The sequence below is a fragment of the Otolemur garnettii genome, unplaced genomic scaffold (assembly GCF_000181295.1).
Source record: "Otolemur garnettii isolate 467f Iridium unplaced genomic scaffold, OtoGar3 scaffold00044, whole genome shotgun sequence".
NCBI lineage: Eukaryota > Metazoa > Chordata > Mammalia > Primates > Galagidae > Otolemur > Otolemur garnettii.
In genome coordinates, this window is record NW_003852439.1 from 8,292,679 (window position 1) to 8,314,159 (window position 21,481).

General features: G+C 52.4%; 1 protein-coding gene across 8 annotated transcripts in view; it reads left to right on the forward strand.

The window, feature by feature from the left end:
- Window positions 1-21,481, forward strand: part of TSC2 (TSC complex subunit 2) — a 38,120-nt gene that overhangs the window by 9,624 nt on the left and 7,015 nt on the right. For 3 of the 8 annotated variants that reach the window (XM_023513731.1, XM_012805759.2, XM_023513736.1), the window contains exons 10-30: window positions 289-415; window positions 1,267-1,410; window positions 2,325-2,462; window positions 3,012-3,115; window positions 3,471-3,552; window positions 4,986-5,141; window positions 5,615-5,731; window positions 10,398-10,520; window positions 11,569-11,675; window positions 11,840-11,990; window positions 13,105-13,227; window positions 13,879-14,013; window positions 15,202-15,391; window positions 16,163-16,256; window positions 16,443-16,545; window positions 16,716-16,810; window positions 17,845-17,973; window positions 19,303-19,467; window positions 19,714-19,866; window positions 19,992-20,104; window positions 20,577-20,789. In XM_023513731.1, coding sequence (XP_023369499.1) covers window positions 289-415; window positions 1,267-1,410; window positions 2,325-2,462; window positions 3,012-3,115; window positions 3,471-3,552; window positions 4,986-5,141; window positions 5,615-5,731; window positions 10,398-10,520; window positions 11,569-11,675; window positions 11,840-11,990; window positions 13,105-13,227; window positions 13,879-14,013; window positions 15,202-15,391; window positions 16,163-16,256; window positions 16,443-16,545; window positions 16,716-16,810; window positions 17,845-17,973; window positions 19,303-19,467; window positions 19,714-19,866; window positions 19,992-20,104; window positions 20,577-20,789 — 2,762 coding nt within the window. The remainder of the gene's footprint in view (window positions 1-288; window positions 416-1,266; window positions 1,411-2,324; window positions 2,463-3,011; window positions 3,116-3,470; window positions 3,553-4,985; window positions 5,142-5,614; window positions 5,732-10,397; window positions 10,521-11,568; window positions 11,676-11,839; window positions 11,991-13,104; window positions 13,228-13,878; window positions 14,014-15,201; window positions 15,392-16,162; window positions 16,257-16,442; window positions 16,546-16,715; window positions 16,811-17,844; window positions 17,974-19,302; window positions 19,468-19,713; window positions 19,867-19,991; window positions 20,105-20,576; window positions 20,790-21,481) is intronic. The other 5 variants (XM_023513733.1, XM_023513735.1, XM_023513734.1 and 2 more) reach the window with 3 other exon arrangements.

Here is a 21,481-nt window from a genome sequence, read left to right on the forward strand (position 1 = left end):
CCTGCCACAACGCCCAGCTATTGTTTGTTATTGTTGTTGCAGTTTGGCCAGGGCTGGGTTCAAACCCACCACCCTCGGTATATGGGGCTGGGGCCCTACCCACTGAGCCATAGACGCTATCCTAGGTTTTTCATTTTTTTAGGAGTTGAGGGTTTCAGTCTCTCTCAGGCAAGTGTCAAACTCCTGAGCTGAAGCAATTCTCCCTCCTCAGCCTCCCACAATGCTGGGATTACAGGTGTGATCTACCGCACCCAGCTCACATACCATCTTTCTGGAAAATGCTTTCAGAACCTACATGGAAGATGCGCCATTGCTGAGAGGTGCTGTGTTCTTTGTGGGTATGGCTCTGTGGGGAGCCCACCGACTGTACTCTCTGAAGAACTCACCAACTTCTGTGCTGCCATCATTTTATCAGGTACTGAAGGCTCCGTGCCATAGTGAGCTGCCAAGGATGAGGGAGCTCCTCTCAGAGATGCCTGCCTGCTCAGCCAGGGCTTCTGTAGCAGCTGGGGTGGAATTTTCAGTCGGTTGCTTCTCATCTAGGAAGGAGATTCAGGGCCATTTGTTGGTTTTATTCTCAAGCAAACCTTATATCTCATGAATCTGATCTTCAAATTAGCACTAACTAGAAATGCTCAACGTTCCCTCTAGGATCTCTAGTCTCTTACTGTTGACAGTTCTGTTTTGTAAAGTGGTGATCTTGTGCTCTGGAATGATGCAGTGGCTTAGCCTCTGTTTCCATAGTGCCCTGTGGCATTTGGTGCATTTTCTCTATGTGTTCTCATTTTATTCTCAGGGCTCCCCTGGTGAGCCAGGGCCATTGTAACATCTTCATTTTGCAGTGAAGAGCGGCTCAGACTAGCTGTGTCTTGGCCTGAGTCCCTCTGAATCTACCCACCTGCTGTACTTTCTGCTGTGCTTTTTCTCCTCAGGCTGGGCATGGAAGGTCTGATTTTTGCATTGTTTGTGTCAGAATTTAGCTTTAGGTTCTGCTGTGCTGATATTCCAGGGCCCTGGAATTCAGAGTTTCTGGTCCATCCAAGTTGGACTCTTTGGAGGCTGGCTTGAGACCCTGACCACACTAGAGCAGGGTAGCAAATGCTTTCCTGGGCTCCTTATGTGCTTTTCAGGCTGTGCTGCCTGTGTGCTGGGTGCCTCCTGCTCAGGAATCTTGTGTTTGGTTCTAAGGGTGCATGGGGGTGGTGTAGGGTCTTCCTATATGTGAGAAGCAACCACTGACTTATGCTCTCCGGGCTTATGTTCCAGGCCATGACCTCTCCAAACGAGGTGGTGTCCTATGAGATTGTCCTGTCAATAACCAGACTCATTAAGAAGTACAGGAAGGAGCTCCAGGCCGTGACATGGGACATTCTGTTGAACATCATGGAACGGCTGCTCCAGCAGCTCCAGGTGAGGGGAGAGTTGACTGGGGGATGAGAGCCCAGATTGCAGGCTTGTCCTACTGGAAGTGGGTATGCCTGTCTTGGGATCTCCTAGAGACTGTTGGAATCATGTTATCTTGGTTCTCAGTACTGCCAGCTTGTTTATTACTGAAGATATGTCTTATTCTCCCAAATGTGCTCTGCCATTGTTTTGGCCTGGGGGGATTGTGTAGAAGGCATGGAAGGGCTGGGGCAACATTGCTCAGGGTTGACAGAGTAATACCACAGGCCACTACAGCCCAAGCAGGTCCTGAGGACAGTTCCTGGAGGACCTGGGATGCTGTTACTGCTTTGGGTGACTTTGGAGGAAGATGATGATGTGGTTGAGTCTCTGAACCACAGACCTAAGGAGGTTGCTACAGCCATGTGCACATGTCCATCAGTTTAGGGGCTGTGGGGGGAGAATGTTAGCCTCTAGCATGGGCTTGGGACTGGGCCTACTTTCAGAGGCCTGGAGTGGGCAATGTTCAGTCAGCCAAGCTGATGAAAAGATGGACTGGACTCTGCAAGGACCTAAGTCTTTTCATCTTAGGGTCTGTGTGCTGGGCCAGACATTGCCTGCTGGCCAGGGGGCACTTCAGCCTGGAGTGGCTAGGGCAGAGGCTGTGCCCCAGGACCTCTAGGAGATTCTAGAGCCTAGGAAAGGCAGGAAAGGGCTCATAGCTGAGCTGTTTTTAGCATCCTATCCACACTATTCTAGGCCTGGGTGCATGGGCACAGCCAGGATTCCCTGAGGGTGGGAATAGGCAGGAGCAGGCCACTGCCCACATGGCCCAAGAGGGCCCACTGGGAGTGCCTGAGGGGGTATTGGGATGCAGCTGGTATAAAGCTGAGTGTTTGAGGAGCAGAGGTCAACCTGTGTCACATGTCTTGGTGCTACAGTGCCTGGATAGCCCAGAACTGAAGACGATTGTCCACGACTTGCTGACCACAGTGGAGGAGCTATGTGATCAGAATGAGTTCCACGGCTCTCAGGAGAGATACTTCGAGCTCGTGGAGAGATACGCAGATCAGAGACCTGTAAGATGCTTCTTCCGAGTAAGACTGTTGGTGCTTAGGCCAGTAGGGTGGTTTTTGTCAGGCCATGGGGAGGGCCAGGACACCAGAGTGAGCCAAGTTTCCTGAGTGAGTGAGTGAGTGGAGCAGAGAGCTAGGCAGGCTCCTGCTCCCACTGTTCTGTGTTCCAGCTGGAATGGCTGCCAGGTGGCAGCAGGCTGATTGTGTGTGGGTCTGTTGAATTGTTCTGTGCTAGCCTAACCATCAATTTCCTCCCACCTGTGCGGAGGAAGGTTCGGGGCTGGCTCCAGGGAGCCTTCTTTCTCCCAGAAGTCAGCAGTCACTTTGCCAGGAACACTCAGCTTGATGGCAAGGCATTTCCTTCCATTTTTCTATGAGTTTCCCAACTGCCAGAAGTGCCTTTGTTCCCATGGGCTCCACCCTAAGCTGCAAGCAGTTGGTCTCCCTGAGCACATTCCTCCTGGCCCAGTAGCCCAAGGACAGTGTGTTGATAAGGAAACCTCCCAAAGGGCAAAATGGCTCATTGACAATGGCTTTTTCTTCTTTTGACAGGAGTCCTCCCTCTTAAACTTAATATCCTACAGAGCTCAGTCAATTCATCCGGCAAAGGATGGTTGGATTCAGAACCTGCAGATGTTGATGGAGAGATTCTTCAGGTAGTGGAACCCTGGGGCCCCCACTTTGCACCTTGAGTCTGAACCTGTTCTTGCTCTCTGGGACTGCCTTGACCTGGTCTCAGGACACCCAGTGAGTCAGGGCATTCCTTTCTGATTCTTGAAAGTATTGGTTCTCAGTGAGCAGAGAAAGGTGGTTTTCCCAGTGGGACAGGGTCCTATCTTTTGGGCTGGCTTTTCCCCATGTAGTGGTTATCTGGAAAGACAGTGTCCTAGTAGGTAGCCCTTTCTGTCCCTTTGCCCCAGGGTCAGGTTTTCTTGCAGCAGGTCAGGAGTGGGTCTGGTGGTGGCTGTGGTCAAAATGCTTTAGCCAGCCCCAGCCTCTCCTCTCCCACAGGAGTGAGTCTCGTGGTGCTGTGCGCATCAAGGCACTGGATGTGCTGTCCTTTGTGCTGCTCATCAATAGGCAGTTCTACGAGGTGTGTGTCTATGTTGTCACATTTGCATGGGGGCGGGGGGGGGTCCAGGAGCTAGGTCCCCATGCCCACATGCCCCCTCACTGTGCACTGCAGCAGAGCCAGGGTCTGTTTGCGACTTCTCATCCAACCAGCACCCTGGCTTGGATCAGAAGGCTTTCAGCAGTTTTGTCTTTCTTTTTCTGTTCATTCATTTATTTGTCCTGTGGTGCCCTTACCAGGCCTTCATTGGGCTTAGAGATGAAGCCAAGAAGATAAGAGGACAGAGTTCCTGTCCTCAGGGAGCTCCAGCCAAGTTGTCACTCAGAACCTAGCTGCATCTGAAAAATTCTGTTCTGAGTTTAAACCAGTCTTGCTTGGGGACATTTTCTTTTTGTTTTTGCAATTGCATTCACCCTCCAGACTCTGTCCAGTCACCAGCTACTGGGGATTACCCTGGGTCTCCAATGCCAGTTTCATCTTCTCCATCTACTGTGGGGTTTGCACCCACAATCCCCCCTGCCTTGAAAGACATCAGTGTGTGCCTGTGGCTCAGACCCTGAGTGCACCCCCATGCGCACACCTCGTGGCAGCCTTGGTGCTCCCAGCCTTCAGCCTTCCCTTTCCTAGGTCACCTCTGCCCATTCTAACCATCTGTTCCATATGCCTGTGAAGCCGAGCTCAGTGCTTCTTCTAGGAAATCTCTATGGGTTGTTTAGTCCTCATCTGGTTGGTCTAGTCTTTTTTTTTTTTTTTTTTTTGAGACGGAGCCTCAAGCTATCCCCCTGGGTAGAGTGCCATGGCATCATGCTCACAGCAACCTCCAACTCCTGGGCTCAAGCGAGTCTCCTGCCTCAGCCTCCCAAGTAGCTGGGACTACAGGCCCCCGCCACAACGCCTGGCCATTTTTTTGGTTGCATCCATCATTGTTGTTTGGCGGGCCCAGGCTGGGGATTTGAACCCACCACCTTAGGTATATGTGGCTGGCGCCTTAGCCGCTTGAGCCACAGGTGCCAAGCCTGGTTGGTCTAGTCTTAATGTCTGCCCCATTTTTACCTGCCTTTGAAAACTCATCATACTGTCCCGTTACAGTAGTTTATATGATGTTAGGGTCTCCTCCCTCTCAATACACATACGGCCCTCTATGCTAGAGGTGTTCTGAACTATGATGCTGAATGAAGCGAAGCAAGCTAAGGACATTGCCTAGCTGTACCACAGTCTGAGCCCATGGGCTGTGCTGTGCCACCATGTAGTGGGCACTATCCTTTTGAACCGAGGGCCTAGACAGGTGATCCTGGGAAGGGGCTGGTGAGCTCTGAGTGAGGGCTCTGCAGGCACCAAGTATGTCCCTGCCCAGCTTCCCTGCTTTCTGGTTGGTTCTGGAGAAATTCAAGTGTCAGTGAAATGTAGCTCTCCCCAGGCTGTTGGCTTACCTCACTTACTTGTGCCCACTGCAGGAGGAACTGATTAACTCAGTGGTCATCTCACAGCTGTCCCACATCCCCGAGGATAAAGACCACCAGGTCCGAAAGCTAGCCACCCAGCTGTTAGTAGACCTAGCAGAAGGCTGCCACACCCACCACTTCAACAGTCTGCTGGATATCATTGAGAAAGTGAGAGCTGCCTGGCCCAGGGCTCGGGTGCTAGAGGGAATTCTTCTCTGTGTCAAAGGCCTGTGGGCAGAAATAGCCTTTAGTCCTCTATCCCTATTCTCAGAGGAACTGGAAGGCTGTCTGCAAGCAAGGCTTCCTTCTCAGCAGGGATGGGTGGCATTAGGAGGTGCTTGTGGGGGCTCTCTTGGAGGTTTTTGGGAATAGGTGTTGTGTTGCTATCCCTTGGTAGCCAGGCTGGAGCCCAGGAGCTGTGTATGGGGCTTTGACCTGTTGTCTACACTGCACAGCCCATAGCTTTTCCTTTAAATTTTGACAAGTGTTTTGGTTTCTAAATGGTCACTCAAGGCAAAAGTGTATCTTTCCTTTTGAGATGCAGAGAAGGTATTTGTGGAAGATAACGTTAGTTCAGGCAGTTGCTGCCACAGAGAACCAGAGCCAGAGCCAAGATTCAAACCCTGGTCTTCTCTTTGAAGGTGATGGCCCACTCTCTCTCACCACCCCCTGAGCTAGAAGAAAGGGATGTGGCTGCACACTCAGCTTCCTTGGAGGATGTGAAGACTGCTGTCCTGGGGCTCCTGGTCATCCTTCAGGTGGGTACTGTGTGGGAGGATCGCTTGTAGGAGGGTATGGGAGGGGAGGGGCAGCTTTTGTCTTCCAGCTGCATCTTTAGTTAGAGCATGCTGGTCTGGAGTGCCTCCTCTGGGCTTGCAGAGGACGTGATGGTTATAGCAGGGGTGCAGGGTCCAGGCCCTGTCTTATGCCCTGACCAGAGCTAGTCTTTGCAGAAGCTCCTGAATTGGGGCCAAAACTGCATCCTGCTCACAGTGAGGCGCTTCCCTGGCTCCTGCTTTGGCAATGAGGAGGGAAAGGCGGCCATCTACTCTGCCTATACTGTAATCTTGTAGGCCCTACAAGTTCAAGGTTACAGCGGACATTTCAGTGGTTTGTCAGGGTTTTTACAGAGCTCTGCAGGCATTACCAGTCCCTTTTGCAGCATTTCATCATTCTAGAATCATTCCAGAAGAGATCTGACATCCACAGCAGTCATTCCCCACATGCTCCCTACCCCAGGTAAACACCATCCACTTCCTGTCTATGGATTTGCCTCTTCTGGAGATTTCATAGAAATGGAATCATATGACGTGTGATCTTTTGTGTCTGTATATTATTTCAATCAGAATAGTATTTTCTAGCATCACCCGTGCCATAGCACGTGTCGATGCTTCATTCCTTTCCATGGCTGGATAGCGTCTCATTGTATGGATGGGCTATGTTTTGTTTATCTGTTTGTCTACTGGAGGACATTTGGACATGTCCACCGTTTAGCTATTGTGAATGGTGCTGCTATGAACATTGTTACACAATTGTGTGGGCCTGTGATTTTTTGTTGTTGTTGTTGTTTTGAGATAGGGTCTCAGTCACTCTGGGTAGAGTGCCATGGTGTCATAGCTCATAGCAACCTCAACTTTTGGGCTCAAGAGATTCTCTTCCCTCAGCCTCCTGAGTAGGTGGTACTACAGGTGCCCGCCACAATGCCCAGCTAGGTTTCTAGAGATGGGATCTTGCTCTAGCTCAGGCTCATCTTGAACTCCTGAGCTCAGGCAATCCACATCCCTTGGCCTCCCAGGGTGCTAGGATTTGGGCCTGTGTTTTAATTTCTCTTGGGTCTGTACCTGGGAGTGGAATTGCTGGGTCATTTGTTAAGTCTGCATTTAATTTGAGGAGCTGCCAGGCTGTTTTCTGCTAGGGCTATACCATTTACATCCTCACCAGCCATGTACAAGGTTCTGATTTCTTTACTAAAAAGAAATTCTTGTCCTCAACAGCATTTCTTTTCTGTTTCTTTGACTATAGCCCTCCTAGTGGGTGTGAGATGGTATCTCTCTGTGCTTTTGAGTTTTATTTCCCTGATGACCGACAATATTGAGGATCTTCGTGCACTCTTGGCCATTTGTGTGTCTTTGGAGAAAGGTCTGTTTAGATCCCTTGCCCAGTTTTTAATTATCTCAGGAGTTCTCCATATCTCTGAATGTGAGACCCATGTCAGATAGATGACTTGCAGATGCTCTCTGTCTCCAGAGTTTCCTATATCAGGCTCGGGTGCTCCCAAGCACCAGCACCTGGCTCCTGGGGGTTTCTGTGCATGTCACCTCATGTCCCCAGCTTGCCTCTGCCTCTAGCAGCAGTTGGGCTCTTCTGTTGGTCACTGCACCCTGGTCACTGATTTTCAAAGCCTCACAGCATCAGTTGCATGTGTTTGACAGTGTCAGTATTTTGTAAACTGTAATATATGAATCGGTTTGCTCAAAAACTTATAGTTTGTAAAACATTGGATGATAGAACAATTTCCTTTCATGTTTATATGTGATGGATTTTTATTTTTTGCCATGGAAGTTTAAAGTGATACTTGATTAAAACTGGATGGTATATCCTTGGTGTTCCACCTATAAGAGCTCCATGTTCCTTTCTGCTCTGATATGTTGGGAATGGTCATGTTGGGCTGTGAGGCCCATAGCCTGGAAGATCTGGGAACTTCCCTACTCTTGTAGAACTAGGGAAAGATATTCCATCATCCTTAATCGGAGGCCTGAGGGCCAGGGCCACAGAACTGAGCAATCTCCTAGTTGTGGCAAAGTCCTAGACTGGCTGTTTTAATTTCTTTTCTTTTTTATTTATTCTTTTTATTTTTTGAGACAGAGTCTCAAGCTGTCACCCTGGGTAGAGTGCCATGACATCACAGCTCAGAGCAACCTCAAACTGTTGGGCTTAAGCGAGTCTCTTGCCTCAGCCTCCCAAGTAGCTGGGACTACAGGTGCCCGCCACAATGCCTGGTTATTTTTTTTTTTGGTTGTAGTTGTCATTGTTTGGCAGGCCCGGGCTAGATTTGAACCTGCCAGCTCTGGTGTATGTGGCTGGCACCCTAACCACTTGAGCTACAGGTGCTGAGCTTTCATTTCTTTTTTTAATAATTAAAGAGTGATAGGCTGGGTGCTGGTAGTTCAGTGGTTAGAGCACCAGCCCCAGGCACTGGAGGCCACGGGCTCAAACCCGCTAGGGCCTGCTAAACAAAACAAAACAAAACAAAAAACAAAAAAAGTCTGGGCACTCATAGCTCAGTGGTTAGGGCGCTGGCTACATGCTCTGGGGCTAGTGGGTTCAAACCCAGCCAGGGCCTGCTAAAACAAAAAATAAAATAAAATAAAGAGTGATGCAGCTGACCTTCAAGCAATGCAGGAGTTAGGGTATGGACCTCTTGTACAGATGAAGATCTGTACTACCTTTTTTTTTTTTTTTTGGTAGAGACAGAGTCTTACTTTATCGCCCCAGTAGAGTGCCATGGCATCACACTGCTCACAGCAACCTCCAACTCCTGGAGGCGATTCTCTTCCCTCAGCCTCCTGGGTAGCTGGAACTACAGGTGCCCACCACAACACCCAGCTATTTTTTTGTTGGAGTTTTGGCCGGGGCCAGGTTTGAACCTGCCGCCCTCAGTATATGAGCTATAGACGCTGCCCTACACCTACCTTTTTACTTCCCCAAAAGTTTGTTAATAGCTTACTGTTGACCAGAAGCCTTACTGATAACATAAGTAGTCCATTAACACATTCTGTGGGCTGGTGCAATAGCTCAAACCTGCAATCCTAGCCCTCTGGGAGGCTGAGGCAAAAGGATTGAGTGAAGTCAGGAGTTCAAGACCAGTCTAAGCAAGAGTGAGACCCTGTGTCTTCTAAGAACAGAAGATCTTTTGTGATCACCTTTTAGCCAGGTTTGGTGTTTTGTTTTGTTTTTGAGACAGAGTCTCACTTTGTTGCCCTTGGTAGAGTACTGTGGCCTCATAGCTCATAGCAACCTCAAACTCTCCGGCTCCAGCGATTCTCTTGCCTCAGCCTCCCAAGCAGCTGGGATTACAGGCACCTGCCACAATGCCCAGCTATTTTTAGAGATGAGGTCTTGCTCTGGCTTAGGCTGGTCTTGAACTGTGAGGTCAGGCAATCCACCTACCTCAACCTCCCAAGTGCTGGGATTACAGGCATGAGCCACCGTGCTCGGCTGCTAGGTGTGGTGTTGTGTGCCTATAGTCCCAGCTAGTTGGGATACTGAAGCAGAAGGATTGCTTGAACTTAGGAGTTTGAGGTTTCTGTGAGCTATGATGATGCCACAGCACTCTACCTAGGGTGACAGAATGAGACTTTGTCTCAAAAAAACAAAAAACAAACAAACATAAGGCATAGAAAATATATGTACTAAAAAAATGTGTACTATTTATAAAATGAGAGTGGACCATCATAAGGGCCTTCATTGTCTTTGTGCTGAGTAGGCTGAGGAGGAGGAGGGGTTTGTCTTGCTATCTCAGGGCTAGCAGAGGCTGAAGAAAATCTATGGATAAGTGGACCAGCATAGTACAAACTGATGTGTAGGGGTCACCTCTGTATCTCTTGGGTTAACAGTGGATTACAGTGAAGAGTTAGCAGCTCATATCATGTGTTTTGAGATAAGGAGAAATGGCTTTTTTCTTTTTTTCTTTTCTTTTCTTTTTTTTTTTTTTTGCAGTTTTTGGCTGGGGCTGGCTTTGAACCCACCACCTCCAGCATATGGAGCCGGTGCCCTACCCTTTTGAGCCACAGGTGCTGCTCAACTTTTTTTCTTTTAAAAGAATAACAACAATAAGTTATTTAGGCATCATGACTTACCTCCAAGGTGCAGTGTACCACAGGGATCCCTGGGGCTGTGGCTGGGTCCCTCCTGTCTGTCCCTGGCCTGGCCCTGCACCTCCCAGTCTGCTCCCACAACCCCCAAGGTTGTTAGTAGTACTGAGGGTTCTTATCCTGTCTTAGCCTATTGGGGAGAACCCCTTGGCCTTGTCAGGATAAGGAAGGTAAGGACTCCCAATGGTGGTGAGAGCCCACACCTGGGGCATGATGTGCCACCCCCTTGCCTCCTAGCCTTATGTGCTCTTTCAGCACCTGCAGACCTGGTTCTATGCTCTTGTGTAATATTCCACGGGTAGTTTTTTCTAATTTATTGATCATTCTCTACTGATGAAAGGGTCATACAGTTGTTTTATTTTTTGCTGTTATGGAGAGATGATACATTTTGGGTGGGATTGTTGAGTGAGAGGATGGTGCCTTCAGAAGCTTAGAAGAGACTGCCACTTGCCCTCCAGGAAGCCGTGCTGAACCCTCCTCCCCAGGCACCTGGTGCCATCTCCCCAGCCTTTGCCACTGCCTTGTGGTTATCAGGCCCCTCTCTCTGCAGACCAAGCTGTATACCCTGCCTGCCAGTCATGCCATGCGTGTATATGAGACTCTCGTCAGCCACCTCCAACTCCACTACAAGCACAGCTACACTCTGCCCATTGCCAGCAGCATCCGACTACAGGTATGTGGGCCAGTCAGGGCAGGTGACAGCCTGGAGTCCCAGCGACTGCCTTAGTCTTGGTGGATGTGGTGCCAGGATTCTGGATAAGGGTCTTCAGCAGACTGTCCCCTCCCCAGGACCTGCAGCCCTTCCCTCTGCCTGCAGCCCATGTGCTTTGTGACTTGTTACTAAGGCACATGATGGCCTGGATTGGGGGCAGAAAAAAGGAAGCATGTTGACTTCTAGGGTGGCACATACCTCTCTGCTCCTGCTGCTGCAGAATCTGGGCTGAGACAAGCCAGGGTGGGCTGCAGTGGGGATAAGCTGCTCTGATGGACACTGCACCAGGCTGAACAGGGGTCATTGTGAAGTGGCCCCTGATATTGCAAAGCCCAGCTCAGTCTATAATTGGAGGTAGTGGCCGGGTGTGGTGGCTCACACCTGTAATCCTAGCTCTCCAGCATGCTGAGACGAGTGGATTGCCTGAGCTCAGGAGTTCAAGACCAGCCTAAGCCAGAGTGAGACCTCATCTCTTAAAAAAAAAGCTGGGTGTTATGGTGGGCTCCTGTAGTCCCAGCTGCTTAGGAGGCTGAGGCGAGAAGAATCGCTTAAGCCCAAGACTTTGAGGTTGCTGTGAGCTGTGATGCCACAGCACTGTACTGAGGGCGACAAGTGAGATTCTTCCCCCCACCCCCAAAATATATATACATATAATTGGAAGAAGTGATAGGTCCTAAGCAGAGCTCTGCTTTCTTGCATTTGGCTCTATGCAGAGGAGCAGGGTGCCTATCCTCTCCATTCAGGTGCAGGCCTAGCTGCTGTGGGAGTGTCAGGGCTCCATGGGCTCTGAGGGAAGAGGCTGTGGTTACCCACTGGGGAGTTAGAGCTCTGGTGTTGCCAAGACAAAGCCAGTGTCCATGTGAAGTTGGAATATGCTTGTGTTAGCTGGCAGCCTTTTTGAGTATCATATGGTGTTTGGCACACGGGTCTGGGTGGTGGGTGGTGCCCACCTGCCCTGGGCTGGGCATGTTCCTGGCTCTGTGGGGTTTCAAGTTCTCTTCCCTTACAGGCCTTTGACTTCTTGCTGCAGCTGCGGGCTGACTCTCTGCACCGCCTTGGCCTGCCCAGCAAGGATGGGGGCGTGAGATTCAGCCCCTACTGCCTCTGTGACTGCATGTGCGTGTAGTGGTGGTGGTGGAGTTACGTGCTCTCTACCCTTCCTAGGGGTGGTTGTGTGTTTGAGGGATGGTCTCCAAAGGGGCTGGGGCTAGCAGTGACTATGGTATCAAAGGGTGGCAGAGAGGCTGGGCAGCAACTGCTTCTTACACTTGCTTTCCCAGGGAGCCTGAGAGAGGCCCTGAGAAGAAGGCCAGTGGCCCTCTTTCACCTCCCACAGGGCCACCTGGCCCAGGGTCTACAGGCCCTGCTGTGCGGCTGGGCTACCTGCCCTACTCCCTGCTCTTCCGAGTCCTGTTGCAGTGTTTGAAACAGGTGAGGTGGATCCAGCCCTTTCTCCTTTAGGTCACATGGGCTCTTGACGGGTGCTGCCAAAGGGTGTCAGCTTCTTTTAACAAGCACAATTTTTATGGGTTATACTGGTGACCTTGGGAGCTGTGCTGGTTGTTCCCAGATTGTTTGCCCCAAGGATCTGTGGCCTCTGTAACTGTGCCTTGGGTGCCTGCTGTGTGCCTCTGTAACTGTGCCTTGGGTGCCTGCTGTGTGCAGCCCCTACGTTAGAGCTGAGGAGGCATTCCTGCCTCTTGTGTGAACAGACGTGGGTAACTGTAGGCTGGGGTTTGCCTCCTAGGCAGGGTCACGGGCTGTAAGGGGTGCTGTCACATCTGGTTTGGGCATCTGCTGGGATAAGTGAGGTTGATCTTGAAAGGTGAGGAAGGTTCCCGGGCAGGAGTGAGCAAAGCCCAGAGGCAGGGTGGGTGCATGTTTATGCACAGCAGGAGGTGGGTGGGGCCATAGGGGCCAGGGTCACCAGGAGGCAGGTCTGGGGTCTCCCAGGAATCTCAGAGTCTTAGGCCTCTATGTCCAAGGTGGACCTATGCAGAGCTTTAAGGACCCACTGCCACTGGTTCGGCACTGGGCTGTGCTTCCTTTTTTGTGTCTGTCCTGTTTCCCTGGCCTTGGGTCAACATTGGTGCTGTCTGCTTTTTCCTTTTTTAGCTATTGTAACAGCTTTTTTCTGCTACATCTTTATTATAACAGAAGAAATTAAGCTGGTGCTTGGGCAGGCATCTGTCAGGGAGCACTTGGTTTCAGTGCTGTGGGCCAGTGGTCACTGGGTCACCATTTACCACTGGGTGAATGAGGAGAGGATGGAGCTGGGTTTGTGGCAGCCCTAAGTTGGGCTAAAAGGAAGGAGGAGGCATCTGCTGCTTGTGGGCCTCCTGCCTAGCCCTTTCTTTGCAGGGCTGTCCAGAGGTGAACTTCCTTTAAGCACATGTTTCAGGGGCAAAGGGCCAGGGCTGGCCAGTCTCCCTTGTGTTGAGAACAGGGTCTAGAGACCTTGTGGCCACAAACACTAAACTGCCCCCTTCTGTCTCCAGGGTGTAGAAGGCCCTGTCTTCTCTCTCACCTCCTCCCCTGCTTCCAGGAGACTGACTGGAAGGTGCTAAAGTTGGTCCTCAGCAAGCTGCCTGAGTCACTACGCTACAAAGTCCTCATCTTCACTTCTCCCTGCAGCGTGGACCAGCTGTCTTCTGCCCTCTGCTCCATGGTAATGCCCACTGGATCGTGCCTCTGGGGCCAGGCAGAGGCTGCTAGTATGGGTCACAAGAACATCAGGCATTGGGGGCGCCTGTAGCTCAGTGGGTAGGGCTCTGGCCACATACACCAAGGCTGGCAGGTTCAAACCCCCCTGGGCCAGCTAAAACAACAATGACAACTGCAACAAAAACAGCCAGGTGTTGTGGTAGGCGCCTGTAGTCCCAGCTACTTGAGAGGCTGAGGTAAAAGAATCACTTAAGCCCAAGAGTTTGAGGCCGCTGTGAGCTGTGATGCCACAGCACTCTACCCAGGATGACAGCTTAAGACTCTGTCTCAAAAAATAAAAATAAAAAAAGAATACCAGAGACCCCTGCCCTCTCATACCCAGCATGTGGGACAGAAATTAGTGGTCTCCAATCAAGGGCTGGATTTCACACATCACTTAGTGTGACCATCCCTGCCTGCCTTTCCCTAGAGTGTCACTGGGTGGGGACTTTCCCCTTCTCTGGAAAGGTGGGAAAGCAAGGAGGTGGGAAAGCCTTTATGACTCTGGACTCCTCCTTTCCTGGACCTGCATCCTCATGAGGGCCTCCCAGCATCCTCCTGCCACCTAGATGACCTAGTGTTTGGAGGGCCTCCACATCTGGGTTTTGGTCTTTAGCTTTCAGGCCCAAAGACCCTTGAGCGGCTACGAGGTACCCCAGAAGGGTTCTCTAGAACTGACCTGCATTTGGCTGTGGTTCCAGTGCTGACTGCGTTAATCTCTTACCATAACTATTTGGACAAAACCAAACAGGTATGTAATGATGGAGAAACAGGTGAGCTGTATAGTGCCTACGGTTTGAAAGCCTGTCCCTTGAGACACATGGGCACAGCATTTTCATCTTCATCAACTGGCTTATAGGCCACACATGGGTGAGCTGGCTTTGCCCTGCCACGTGGCCTCTGAGTCCCTGCTGGCTGGCCGAGCCCAGAATCCCAGGTGTCTACATCCCCTAGTGCTTGTGAGTTTTTTGGGAGGGTCTGGGCTTTATCATAGCCTTTGACTTTGGCCTTCTCCTTACCTCCCTCAGTCAGCTTTGCGGTAGGTGGCCAAGCTGTCAGCAGGGCTGAGACACAGGACGGGTGTTGGGCCTTGGGCCCTGGCTCTCACCTCCCTGTGCACCTGTCGCCAGGCGCAGAAAGTATAGAGACCTCTTCCCTTTACCCCTGTGCTGCCGCCATCATTCTTAGTGTCCCATCTCAGTGCCTCTGGCATAAACCCTCATTGATGAGGAAACTAAAGCCTTAGAAAGGTCAGGCACCCATTCAAGGTCACAGCCAGCCAGGAGAAGGGCTTAGGCTCAGGCTTGAGTCTGTCTTTGCCCTAAAATCTGGCTCCCGATAGTGGTGGTTTGGAGCTGACATGAGACTTCGTGTCTCTCGGGCTACCAGTCCATTGGGCACTCCAGCCGCTTGTGTGGCTCAACCTGTTTCTCATGGGCCAGGTCCCAAAGGGCTGGTCAATTGGCCAAGCTGGACTTAGGGTTTCCTGAGAGTCTGCTGGGCCCAAAGTGTTTCTTGAATAGTGGGGCTGGCTTTAGGAGGGCAAAATTGTTCTGGGGGCACAGTTTTTGCCTTGGGCCATGACTTGTCTATTGCTGTCTTCATGAGGATGTTGCCCAGGGTTGGTATGGGGCTTGGTTGCTTTATTACATCAGGTAGCACCTCCCTTTGCAATGAGGCCAGCTAGTTAGGGGCCCCCAAACCAAGGACATGACTGTCCTAGCATGTATAGTTTCTGTGGTGGGCTGGGGAGCTAGGGCTCTGTTGGCCAGCCAGGTGGTTAGGACTCATTTGACCCAGGTAGCTTGTTATTCATGCCCCCTCCCCCAACCATCATGAGGCATGCCAGGATAAGTGAGGCCCTGGGGGAGTGCTTGGTGCCCTAGAATGGCTGCCCCTGCTGGCAGTGTATGCCCCTGAGGTGTCCTATCTCTTGCAGCGTGAGATGGTTTACTGCCTGGAGCAAGGCCTCATATACCGCTGTGCTGGCCAGTGTGTGGTCGCCTTGTCTATCTGCAGCGTGGAAATGCCTGACATCATCATCAAAGCACTGCCTGTCCTGGTTGTGAAGCTCACACACATCTCGGCCACAGCCAGCATGGCCATCCCACTGCTGGAATTCCTGTCCAGTGAGTCTATGGCCTACAACATCCTGCCTTGGCAGCCCACGCTGACTTCTCTGATGTCTTGGGACTGCTTAGGCCTCCTTGGGAGCCTGGGCTTCAGCCCCTCCTGCTCCTCACCCTTGATAGCTTTCCTTCCTCTCATCCCTTCAGCATCAGTTTAAATGTCCCTCCTCTAAGAAGCCGTCCAAGGTCCAGCCTCAACCTCTGTGGCTAGTCTGGATCTCCCATGGCCTCCCCCCATCCCTCAGAGCACATGGAGCATAAGGGCCCTCTGGCTCTTCTGTGTTTGTCACTGCTTCTCCGGGTTCTGACTTCCATAGGCTATACACCCATATGCCATGCCCCTTTCTTCCCATGCCCCAGAAAGTTCAGGCCCGCAGGTGTCCAGGGAAAAGAGAAGAGGACTGGCCTAACACTTTATATATAGGGCCAGGGAGAACATTTAATTTTGGGGGGGCTACACATGGGCTCTGTTACCTCATCTTTTTATTTTCTTTACATTATTTTAAAAATATATGAATCATTTGTAGCTCATGGGTCATGCAAATCCAGGTCACAGCTGTGTTTGTCCTGGGATCCATGTGTGCCAGCCCTAGGGAATAGAGAGCTGAGGCCAGGTCCAGGGTACATTTGGATGGCTGTGGCCCTCCCTCTTTGTAGTAGCCCCTCCCTGGAGAGGCATAGGACCCTGGCATTGCCAGCCCTGCTACAGCCACAGGCTGTCCTCAGGGGGTCGTCCTAGGTCCCCCTTACTGGCTGTCTTTGTTGCTGCAGCGCTGGCTAGGCTGCCACACCTGTACAGGAACTTTGCTGCGGAGCAGTATGCGAGTGTGTTTGCCATCTCCCTGCCATACACCAACCCCTCCAAGTAAGTGCTGGCCACCCCAGAGGCCCTGTCCCTCCTAGCATAGCCCAGGGTGAGCCTTTTGGGGCAGAAAACCAAGTGGCCTCTGTGCCCTGGCATTACTTGGAGTCTAGATGCCTGTGCTTGGTGCCCCCAGCCAGAGAATGTGTCTCTGGTGCTACGATGGAGCCAGTCCCCTTCTTGTCTCAGGTTCAATCAGTACATCGTGTGTCTGGCCCACCACGTCATAGCCATGTGGTTCATTAGATGCCGCCTGCCCTTCCGGAAAGATTTTGTCAATTTCATCACTAAGGTAGGGCTGGGACTCACTCTGCCCTTGGCTGTGTGTGGCTGGGGCAGGGTGACAGGAAGGGGCATTGTTTGGTGCTTTTATGTTCCTGGGGCTCTGCTGGGCCTGTAGCATAGATAGTCTTCCCACAGACCCCCACAGCCCCTCACAGCTCAGGTCTGCCCCTCTGCCAGGGCTTGCGCTCCAATGTCCTCCTGTCTTTTGATGACACTCCTGAGAAGGACAGCTTCAGAGCACGGAGCACCAGTCTCAATGAAAGGCCCAAAAGGTACGAGTCCTCCTTGGATGTGCCTGGTGCTGGGCTATGACCTAGGACAATGAATTATGTGCAAACTGGGGTCTGTGAGGCAAGGCAGGGCTGGGCTTGCAAGGGCTGCCAGCATCCTGCACTCACTTGCCAGGTGGACCCATTGGTACCTGGGGGTCATGGTGCTAGATGTAGGCAATGGGTTGGGTCTCATTCAGAGCCAAGGTCATATCAGGGCAGCTGTGACTTCCAGCCTGGGTCCTCTGGCCCCTGTGGTGATCCCATCCTCAACCAGGGCAGCCCTTCTTCCTGCAGAGCCCCTTCCCAGCCACTGATCAGGGACATTCCTGCTTTACCATCACGCTGCTTCTGCCAAAACTGAGAACAGAGCTGAGCCCAGCCTCTGTGCTCTCATTTGCATTTCATTGAAACAGCTTCCCTGTGCTGTCCCTCCTCCTACCCATGCTGTTTAGGCTCTCCCTAGGTGGGGAAACAGCATTTTCCAGTGTAACTTAAACTTAGAAGCTCTTCTCTCAAGCCTCTGGGGGTCAGGGTCACCTCAGTGACCAGAGTTCATTTCTGGCATTCTTGGACCTTGAGCTAAGAACTGGCCTCTTAAGCTAAGAACTGGTCTCTTTCTCATAGTGATCTTCAGGGCCTGACCATGAGGACTTAGCACCTCCTGGGTCCCAGGGCTGGGCAAGGCCAGCCCTCTGTGGGGTGGGTAGGGGAGCCAGGTCAGCACAGCCTGGAATCTGTCTTGCAGGGTGATCCACACACATTTAATTTGTACTAATGTTCTTTGTTTTGGTATCATGCGTGAAGCCCTACCTTTCTCAGTTGTGTTCACCAGATGTATTATTATGCATTTTGTTTTCTGTCTCTTCCCTGCTAACTGTCCTTTGGCATGGCTCTTTTTGCTCACCTCACCCGCGGGATCTCTCCATCCTGACCCTGTGGCCTGGGACCTTTCCTCCTCACCCTCCAATGGCTTGTCCTCCCCTTCCCGGGAGCCGGGCTCTCTGGGTCTCGGGGCTTCCTTCCTCACCCGGTAGTTTGAGGATAGCCAGACCCCCCAAACAAGGCTTGAATAACTCTCCACCTGTGAAAGAATCCAAGGAGAGCTGTGCAGCCGAGGCCTTCCGGTGCCGCAGCATCAGTGTGTCTGACCATGTGGTGCACAGGTAGCGGGGTTGTGGCGGGTGGAGCACGGACCCGGAGATTGGCCCTGTGAGCACCGGGTGGCGGTGCATGGGGCTGCTTGCATGACCTCGTCGCTGGCTATGCCCTCCCTGGCCAGGCAGAGGACAGCTTGGCCCCTGGCTCAGGGGAGCCCGGTGACAAGGGGTGGAAAGGTTGCATTCTGTCCCCAGGCCCCATAGGAGCAGGGGTTGGCTGTGCAGTGTCCTTAGAGACTGGTCTGGGAGCCCCTGCCAGGCTGCTGCTCTGAGAAAGCAGGCATCAGGGACTCCACATCTGTGGAGTCTCAGGGACTTTTGTAAATTAAAGCAGCTCAAGGCAGAGACAGATACTTCTAGCTTTGGCCTTTTTGTAGTTTCTGGAATGGATTTTCTTCTTAGAACTGTTTTCTGTTGTGTCTGAAAGAGGAGGAACTTTTGTATAGGGTGCTGGAGTAGGAGCTGAGACCCTCAAAGGGTTAGTCCTGGGCCCCAGGCCACAGCTTCAGCCACTTCTGGCCATGTCTGGGAGCAGACGTGGGCTCTCAGGCAGCAGCTTCATGGCCATTACTTGCCTGGGTTGTCCCTGCTGGCCAGGTGGCACTGACAGAGGAGATCCCTGTCCCCTCCCCTGGAATCCCCTTCCAGGCTGGGCATCCCCCAGTGCCAAGGCCCACCTCTTCACCTTGATCTCCTATCATTTGGGATATGGCCAGGGCTGGGGAGGGTGGAGGTGCTCGGTGAGGCTCCCTTCTCTGTTCTTTGCTAGTAAGTTCCTTCTCGTAAGCAAAGTATGATAGAGGAGCTGTGACATTTGTATCACAGTGAAACCTGCATAGCCCTTTCCTCTGGTCATTGGGGTGGGTGTGGAGCTTAGGGGCAGCCCCATCTCACCTGTCCAGATGTGTGGGTAAGAGCCATGCACGAAGCTCAGACCTTCCCGTCCCAACAGGAGACACCCCTGTGGACAGAATGCAATCTGGGTCTGTCTGCTGTGGTCTCCATGTCTCTGCATGACTAAATTGTTCTGCTGCGAGGCCATAACCTAGCACTCCTGTGTGTTTCAGTGAGAGGGGACATCTTGTCTCTTTATCCTTCTAAATCTTTGCTTCGACCAGTGGCCTGGGTCTTTCCCATGAGGCATCTACCCTGCTCTCTGGGATGATGGGGTCCACATGATGTGGCAAGTTGCGGCTCGACTGGCCACTGTGCCCTGGTGGGGTCTTTCTAAGCAAGGTCCTGTCAACCGTGCATGTGTTGAGCTTTGGCCCTTGGTGGTAGGTGCTTGGCTTACCCTGCCTGGCACCCAAACCCGGTCATGGCTTTTTCCCCCAGCAGGATACAGACATCCCTCACCAGTGCTAGCCTGGGGTCTGCAGATGAGAACTCCATGGCCCAGGCTGATGACAACTTGAAAAATCTCCACCTGGAGCTCACAGAAACGTGTCTGGACATGATGGCCCGATATGTGTTCTCCAACTTCACAGCAGTTCCCAAGAGGTGCACCTGTGCTCCAGGGCTGGAGCCAGGAGGGGTGGGAGGTGCAGCTGTCCCACTTTTCTCCTGTGGCTATGCCCTGTCCACATGATGGTGGCAGGTCGGCCAGGCAGGGGCTCCTTCCTGTGGGCTGTCTGGGGCTGCGGCTGGTTTGACCTTCCAAAGTCAGGCAGGTATTTGGGAGCCAAGACGCACTCCCTGGGAGCTGCCGCTAACTGAGTTGGACGAGGGCTCTCCTTGTGCTTTCAGGTCTCCTGTGGGAGAGTTCCTCCTGGCAGGCGGCAGGACCAAAACCTGGCTGGTTGGGAATAAACTCGTTACTGTGACAACGAGTGTGGGAACTGGGACCCGGTCATTACTAGGCCTGGATTCAGGGGAGCTGCAGGGCAGCCCAGAGTCAAGGTGACTGCACCTCTCCTCCCTCAACACTGGCTATCCTGAGCCCAGGCCCATATGGAACCCTGCCTTGCTGGCCTGGAGCCATGGGGGACCTTGTTTATTACATACATGATCAATTCGCTTCTTAGCTCTGATCGCGGTGTGCATGTGAGACAGACAAAGGAGGCGCCAGCCAAACTGGAGTCTCAGGCTGGGCAGCAGGTGTCCCGTGGGGCCCGGGACCGAGTCCGCTCCATGTCAGGTGAGCTTTGGCCCCAGCCTGCCTCTCTCACAGATGTCCAGAATCCCCTCAGCTGCCTCTTTGTTGGTTCTACTACTAAGGTGGGCCCCTTAGAGCCAAGGAATGAGGTGGATCAGGCCTGGGCTGCTGCTTCCTGACTCCAGGGTGAGGTGTCTGGGACCTACAGTCTCAGCCCTTTGCCCAGCTGTGCGGTGAGGCCCTGAGCTGCTCATGGGCCTATCTCCTAGGAGCTTGCAGTAGCCCTGTCCTCAGTCTAGCTCGCCCCTGGGGTTTTCTCTACTCCAGCTCAAATGAGCCAGGACTACTGAGAGCTGGCCTACTAAGGCCAGCACTGTTGGAGGGCTGTGCCCAAGGAGGGGACTGCCACCAGCATTGACTCCCTATCTATGAGCTAGGGGCCAGGTGGTAAGGCTGTGGGTTGACAGCCCTGTGTCAAGCAAAAGGTGATCACCAGCCCTTCCCCGCTCCTCAGGGGGCCACGGTCTTCGAGTTGGTGCCCTGGATGTGCCAGCTGCCCACTTCCCAGGTGGCCCTGCTTCTCCAGGACCACAGACAGCACCAGCCATGAAGCCTGAGAAGGCATCAGCGGCAGCCCAGATCCCAGTGCAGGAGAAGGCAACCCTGGCGGCATGTGTGCCCCTGCTGACCCAGGGCTGGGCAGAGATCCTGGTCCGGAGGCCCACAGGTACTGGGAGGGCTGTGGACAGGAAGGAACAACCAGCAGACTCAGCCCTTGGAGGTCTTGGAAGCTCCCTTTTAGCTGAATCTCCAGAGGGTGTGGTGAGGAGAGGGCCCGAGCCAGCCTCTCATGACTGCTGCACAGCCAAACTCCATACACCAGAGTGCTCTTCTCCCACCCTGGAGGCTGGAAGTCTGACAGGTGTTGCAGGGCTGATTCCTCCTGAGGCTACTCGCCTTATAGATGCCATATTCTCATGTTTTCATATAGTTGTGCCTGTACATGTCTGTCCTTATTCCTTTCTTATGGGAATGCCAGTCTTATAGGATCAGAGCCCACCACAGTGACCTCATTTAATCTTTACTTTTATAAAACCCAATCTCTAAATGAGGTACTTGGTGGTTAAGACTTCAACATACATATTTGCAGGGTGTGTATCAGCTCCCTATGAGGGCATCTCAGGCAAAGGGAGGATTGGCCTGAGGCCTGGAGCTTGGGATGCACCTTGGGTGTGGCATGGGCCGAGCAGAGAAAGGGTGGGGCACTGTAGGCGGAGGACCTCATGGATCCTGGGTAGGGGCCACTGCTCTGAAATGCCCAATGAAGCTGGCATTTAGGAGCCGATCTGGGGCCGCAGGGTGTCCAGGTTCTGTCAATAGGGTGGGTGACTGCTGGAGTAGAGCTGTCTCTGACCTCAT